Source organism: Miscanthus floridulus, chromosome 13 (assembly GCF_019320115.1).
Source record: "Miscanthus floridulus cultivar M001 chromosome 13, ASM1932011v1, whole genome shotgun sequence".
Classification (NCBI taxonomy): Eukaryota; Viridiplantae; Streptophyta; class Magnoliopsida; order Poales; family Poaceae; genus Miscanthus; species Miscanthus floridulus.
Genome location: NC_089592.1, coordinates 45,458,128 through 45,464,888, shown reverse-complemented (window position 1 = coordinate 45,464,888; position 6,761 = coordinate 45,458,128). Strand labels below are relative to the sequence as shown.

The 6,761-nt window shown below is 41.6% G+C and overlaps 1 protein-coding gene across 1 annotated transcript; it reads left to right on the top strand.

The window, feature by feature from the left end:
• The first annotated feature begins 2,744 nt into the window (after positions 1-2,744).
• On the top strand, positions 2,745-3,731 carry LOC136499772 (L10-interacting MYB domain-containing protein-like). The gene is made up of 3 exons (XM_066495305.1): positions 2,745-2,845; positions 3,238-3,475; positions 3,570-3,731. Exons 1-3 carry the CDS (start codon positions 2,745-2,747, stop codon positions 3,729-3,731), a joined length of 501 nt encoding a protein of 166 aa, XP_066351402.1.
• Positions 3,732-6,761: the final 3,030 nt, after the last annotated feature.

The window sequence follows — 6,761 nt, the reverse complement described above, 5'->3', positions numbered from 1 at the left end:
GTGGACGTGAAGCACGTGATAATGGAGTCGAATAGAAGATGGTGTTGGTGGACCTATCCCAAAGATGGAAGGACCCCTGGAGTGCATGCCTAGAGTGAAAGATGGTGCAAGCTAACTGAACTGACTTTGTGTTGGATCTCAGCCAAGCCCTGGAGCATTCTAAGCCTCTTATGTTTTTACAAATATCACTTGCGTCCTTTATGTTTGATGCATTAGGTTATAGGAGTTGATTGAAAACACTTGATGCATATAACTTCCTTGTCCAGAAATGTACCTTAAAACCTATGTAGCTCTAGGATCGAGTATATGCTTAGCTCGGTAGAAGTCAGGTGATTTCCTATCACCTGAGAGATATAGTTTGATACTAGAGCATGGTTGACTATATTTGCTATCGTGGAAAAGAACCATGGGATAATGTAACTAGAGGTCGGGCAGAGTCTATGTGTAGGTTGACTCATGTGAGTCTGTCTAGTGCCAATTAAGAACTACATCGTTGGAGGCCCTCTTGTCATTTTGAACACATGCCTCACTTAGCTGGCCGGATAACTCGTTACGACCGTGAAGCCGAGTAGCTCAACTCAGGCCAGGCCTCGTTCTGTCAAGGTGCACACTCTAGATGGTAGTAAGGATGTGCAGGGAGCCAGACATGAGCCCAAGGGTAGGGTAGTCCTCATCGTCCTTGCAGCTGGTTGTCCCTGATTGTGCAGCGCTGATCAAAACCACAAAATATGTACCTGAGTTGTACCAAAGGTGACCTAAGACTACCTTGGCGCAGGTATGTCTGGGTTTGTGTTAGGAATAACTGCCTAGCTAGTTGTAATCGATTTGAATCACCATCTCTCTCGGATAGTGAGAAACTTGATGGAGCTTCTTTATCGTAGTAATTAGATTATGGAATATGATGGTTCTGATGAATATGAAAATCTTACACCACTATGATTACTATTGTTATGCTACTAAATGATATACCACATGTTTGGCACAGGTTAGTTGCTAATCTAGAGATGAATAGCTATAATTAACTTGATGACCGAATTATAAAATGTATAGCTTAATTAGTGGCTTTTTATGCAAAATGGTGTCAAGCTAGCTCCACTTATATAGCCTTGCATGATCCTTGGTGTCACTTTATTTTTGGTTTATGATGGGTAAGTCTAGCTGAGTACATTCGAGTACTCAGGCTTTATCCCACCATGTTGCAGGTGAAGTTCTCGGCCTACTGAAGATGGTGGCTAACCGCTGGTGGGCTCGGTGACTCTATATAGTGTTCTTATCAATATGCTTTTGTCAGAGGATGTCACGTATGCTAGCAATGTATTTGGAACTTATATTATTGTAATCAGTTGAAAGCTATGTTGTTTTCACTAATCGATTTTAAAACCCAAACTTGTATTATTATTTGTGAACTCATTGTAAACATTATTTCCGCTGCAACTCTGTGTATATAATGTGTATTTGCTTAATCGTGCGATCTTGGTTGTGATGTGGATTTACCGAGGTCCTTTATGATAATCAGTGGACTACTGGGTTTATATAAGTGAAAGTATGTGCACGTCAACATGTTAAACGGGGACAACCGTACTTGATCTTGTATAAATTGGGTGGTTCTGTCACACTTTGACCCTCTGAAAATGCAAGAGGGTGAAGCGATGAAAGCCTACGGGCTGATTATGGACTTCGACCCTCCGAAAATGTGAGAGGGTGAAGCGACGAAAGCCTACGGGCTGATTATGCGAAGTGACAAGATTTATCATGCTGCCAAGATCAAGATCACGTGCACCCACATATATATGTTGCTCTTACACTAGGAGTGCGCAAAAACATGCTTCCATTTAGACCCACCAAAAACTCTGCTCCTACACTAGGAGTAGATAAAAAAATGCTTGTTAGGTAAATACTCCATATTCTAAAAGATAGTGATCTCTCTCTAAATATATGGTTTAGAAAAAGAGGCATGGGCTATGCAAAAAAGTTTATGATAAAAAAATATGTGGACACATGAAGGTCCAAGTAAAAAAATGGACACATGAAGGTCCAACGTTCAAAAAGAAAAGAAAATGATGAGCACTTGAAGGCTCATGTATTGAAAAAAGGGAAGGAAGAAAGATAACCATGTTTTAAAATAATAACTTATAGAGAGAGATCATATCTACAAAAGGAGTGTAGTTTTAGTTTACCATTTTTCCACACACATGCATGTCTTGATCTAAGAATATGACACTTCTCTCCTTGGATCCTCGATTTGACTTTACAACATGCAATACAAGTATGCTATATTGTTTATCCCTACCTAAAGCTCCACATAAACCTTTTTAGAAGTAGGAGAAGGCAAGACATTGCTATGCCTTGGTAAGGATTTATACACCATTGAGTAATTTAGGGCCTATTTGGCATGGCTCCACTCCAGAACTCTAGCAACTCCAGCAAAAATTCTAGCCAAACACCCCAGCTCCAAAACTCCGTGGAGCTGCCTACTCTATGGAGCTGTAGTGCAAATGGGGGTGGAGTTTTGGAGCACCTCTTTCCCAACTCTAGAACCACCTCTTTTGAACCTCCTCATGGAGTTGGTGGGTAATTACCCACCAATGCCACTGGTTACACAAAAAATGGTTTGTTATTTTCCTCTGAGACTCCCCCTGCGCCTATTTTTCTCCTTCCCGTGCCTGTTTCCTCCAATGCCGACTACTCGCTTCTTCTCCTGAGCACAGGTACCGCTAGGGTTTTGGCCGCTGCCACCCACACCGATGGCCGCTGTCCACCCACACTGCCAAATGCCGGATCCCCTCCCGGCTCCCTATTCCCTCCCGGCGGCCGTCAATCTAAAGCCCTACTGCCGTCAATCCGAGTGCGAGCGAGCAGTGCGTGCCGATGAAGCTAGCTGCACCCATCACCAGCACCAACATGCCTGCCCTGGCCTCAGACCTCGGTGGCCTCCTTGGCATGGGGGATGCACGGATCTTCTGCTCCCAGTGGAGGCCTCCCCAGGAAGCGCCCATCACCAGCACCGACATCCCCCGCCGACCGTAGAACAAGTTTTTTTAGTTTTGATTCAAAAATTGATTCACAGTATGATTAGAGGCTAGATTTATGGGAGTGAACTATGTGCTATGCTACAATCCTAGATTCATAGTAGATATTTTGTAATCCAAAATTTGTTGTCTATACTACAAATATGGATAATACCATTTCAATGAAGTAGATTAATGGCTTCTAATATGAAATTTGTGAGTTGGATAGATGCCTAAAATTGATTGGAACTCAGAGAACACTCGGGTGTTATGCTAAGGTTGAGAAAGGGTTCAAAGATAGGACTGTAATTGTGGCTACCAAGAGTCAGATCAAGAACAAATGGGACAAGTTTAAGGAAGATTTCAAAGCATGGAAGAAACTAATGCTGAGGCAAACAGGGATTGATTGGGACCCTATAAAGAAGACTATTGCTATGGATGATGAATGGTGGAAAAAAGCTAGAGTTGTAAGTTGGTTAAAAAATTTAGATATATTTGTTTTGCATATGTCAATTCTGTTGGTAATACTTATAATAATATGTGTTGTTTTGCTTCTTTTAGGACATTCCGGGTTGTGGAAAATTTAAAAAGAAGGGCCTTGAGAATGAAGATGAATTAGCCAAGTGTTTTGCTGACATCACTACTGTTGGTATTGATCATTGGTCTCCTCATGTTGTGAATGTTGAAGCAATAGAAAATGTTGATGACACACAAGATGAGTAACAAGATGATGATTTTGTTGTTGAAACACCAAAAAGAGAAGAAAGTAGCAAACTTAATCACATATACATTTACTATTAACCAAGTTCCACATGTATTTGCATAACATTATTTTGTAGGTCACAAACAAGAATACATGGAATAATTCACCAAAAGGCATTTTCCAACGCTGATTCGCGCAAAGAAGCAAGGGAGACGCCCACCATACCAACTCAAAATGGGCAAAACCCCACGGGGCAGTGACCCATGACCAGCCCAAGGCCTACCATGCAAAGGCGGTGGGTAGTGGCGGTGGTCAAGGGCCGGCCACTCCTAGAGGGCGGCCGCTCCACTTTGGACGCCACCCTGCCTCTCCTTGCTGTGGCAGTGGCATGCCTCCATGTTGAGGCGGTGTAGCCTAGTGTTTCACGTCAAACATAGATAGAAGCACTGCCTTCACTCTTGTATAAGTATAGGGATACCCCCTCTCTAAACACACACCACATTGAACAACACCTCACTCTCTACTCTCTTTAGTTTTACCTTTTAGTTGTATTAGAGCAAGGCAAAGCCACCTTGGAGGGCTTGGCTCCTTGGAAGAAGAGATTCTTGGTATGAATATCAATATGGGTTCTTCGAAAGTCATGTCTTCACTTTATTATAGTCATACTTATGAACTAGAGTATAGTTATTGTGTTATGATCTTGATATATGAACTAGTGCAGAGTTTATATGTCACGAGAATAGCACACTTAACTTTATGATTAAACAATCATATAACTTATAGAATCGAAATTAGAGCTAAGTTGAGGTGGTGGTTCATCACGTTGTTAGGTGTGCCCAAGTTCTTTACCTGTTGATCCATAGGCTCAGGGACTCGAGGGGATTTAGGTAGTTTCTATATATGCAAGCGTGGTGCTTGGGTATGGAGAGACAGGTGAATGCATTGTCCTTCTCTCTGGTTGAGGGGTAGGCGGTAGGTGGTTATAGCCCTGTCCGTCCTTCATAATCCCCCATGTTCGTTTAGGGTGTAGGAGTCTAAATTGTCACATGAGGTTACTGGTAGACCAGTACTCGGTGGCCTCCCGACCTGCTTCACACTTAGCCCTAAAACTAATTATGTAATTTGTATGATTATCAACTAATCTTTGTATGACTACACTAGACCAATGCCTGTTCGACTTTGGATTATTCTTTTATCCTTTCTTTTCTATTTTATCCTTTGAGGAATACCAAGTGTGTGTCCACTATCTTGGAATTACTATTCTTACCCCTATTATAAGCATTGGTGTACTTGCAAGCAATATTATTCAAGCTCATATCCATACTAGACTCTTAATCAAATGCCTTCCTTTGGGAAAATATAAATAACGATACCCTGAATATTTTCAGGGTGAAATGCTACAATGATAGCTTTGTGCGCTTGCAAATAAATATCTAAAATTGTTAAGGAACTATCAAGGCTATTTCTTAGTAGCATGGCTACACATTAGTTATGTTGCTAAGAAGTACCAACAAGGTATTTCTGGCACCATTGCTGAGGATGGATTCAAACCCCATACTTAGTAGTGATGTTAAGAAATACTAACAAGTATAAAGCTTCCCAATCTCCTTGTCTACTCCCTATGGTTTGCTTGTACCAATGTTTAGCACTTCCTGTCAAAGAGAAAGAAAAAAACTTCCATCGTAAGGTTTCATCTAACATGCCAGCAATGCATAGGCATGCATAGGTTTGCTCAAACTCATTTAGGTGGGAGTATGGAATTTCATCATCTTCGTCCGAAAAGGATTGATCCCGGACCATGTTGATCAAACACGTCGCAGCTCATAGCCAGGTGTTAGGATAGGCTTTGAAGATTCTGGTGGCTCTAGGTGTGCGCTCGTAGGTGCGACATATTGGTAGATAGAAGTGGATTCTAAATCCATGGTAAAAGAAAAGAATAAAAGAATAAAAAGATAAAAGAAAAGAATAATGATACAAGGTTAAGCTAGGTTCGAAGTTAACTTAGCAACCATTTTCCATGCAACAGCGCTAGAAATGCTTGTTGGTATATATTAATGCACACAGAATAATCTGTAAGCACATAGATACCATGTAGCACTTCACCGGAAAGTATTCTAGAATATCGAACTCAAAAAAACATGTGTGGGAATAACTAAATCTAACTTAACTCAGAGTAGCAACAAGACTTAAGATTACAGGAGCATAGGGGAGATCACTAAGGTCTTCTAGTTCTAACTTCGGTACGCTATGTCTTCTATTGTTCAATTCTAGGGATATTACTAAGAAAAACACAGGCAAAGTATGTTTTCTATAGTAACAAGGTCCTACTCGGCCTACAAACAGGAGGTGGACTATAAAGGATTCAACAAGGCTATAAGAGTCAACCTCGCGAGCTACCACCGATTCAGAATATAAGGTATATCCATGAGTAACCGAGTTTAAGCACCACGCTTACACTATGAATCCTACTTTAACCTAGGAGCGACAAGGATTAAAGTACTCAAAAGAGTCGCAAACCTGAAGAACAATATAAATAATGATACTTACTTGAATTAGAAGTTGATTACCAGAGAAATCGCAGAAGCAAGCTCAAGAACTTGATTCCGCCAGGGTACAAGCCGTAGAGAGAGCACCGACAGGCTAGAACCCCTTCAAACTCTTCCCTCACACTCTATGTCTCTGTTTCTAATACAAGACTAGATCCTAACTCCAAGGACTAATCTTCTCTTGATTGCTAGCTCTGATCCAGATGGAGATGATATGAATTGTAGCTTCTAGTTTCTAGGGTTTCAGGATCTCTGCTAGGGGGTGTAGGCAGGTATATATAGGGGGTACATCAATCCTAGACCCTTAGATCAAACCGACTTAAAAGAAGAGCATAGATGCAATCCTTAAGGTGGTAGAGAACCGACATAGCGAGAAGGGGCTGACAGGTGGGGCCCACAGGCTGAGCGACTTGTAGGTGGGGCCGGTCGGCCTCACATGTCATGGTCACGTGGCCTGCTTTGGTGATTTGTCTTCTAAAGTCTTCTAGAGTCTTCTCATGTAGT

What these genes read in the sequence shown, in the direction of transcription:
- LOC136499772 (XM_066495305.1), top strand. Translation starts at nt 2,745, where the DNA reads ATGGCCGCTGTCCACCCACACTGCCAAATGCCGGATCCCCTCCCGGCT. An exon ending in CCCTACTGCCGTCAATCCGA is followed by an intron (nt 2,846 to 3,237) that starts GTGCGAGCGAGC and finishes TGAGTTGGATAG; the next exon opens with ATGCCTAAAATTGATTGGAA. An exon ending in GGTGGAAAAAAGCTAGAGTT is followed by an intron (nt 3,476 to 3,569) that starts GTAAGTTGGTTA and finishes TGCTTCTTTTAG; the next exon opens with GACATTCCGGGTTGTGGAAA.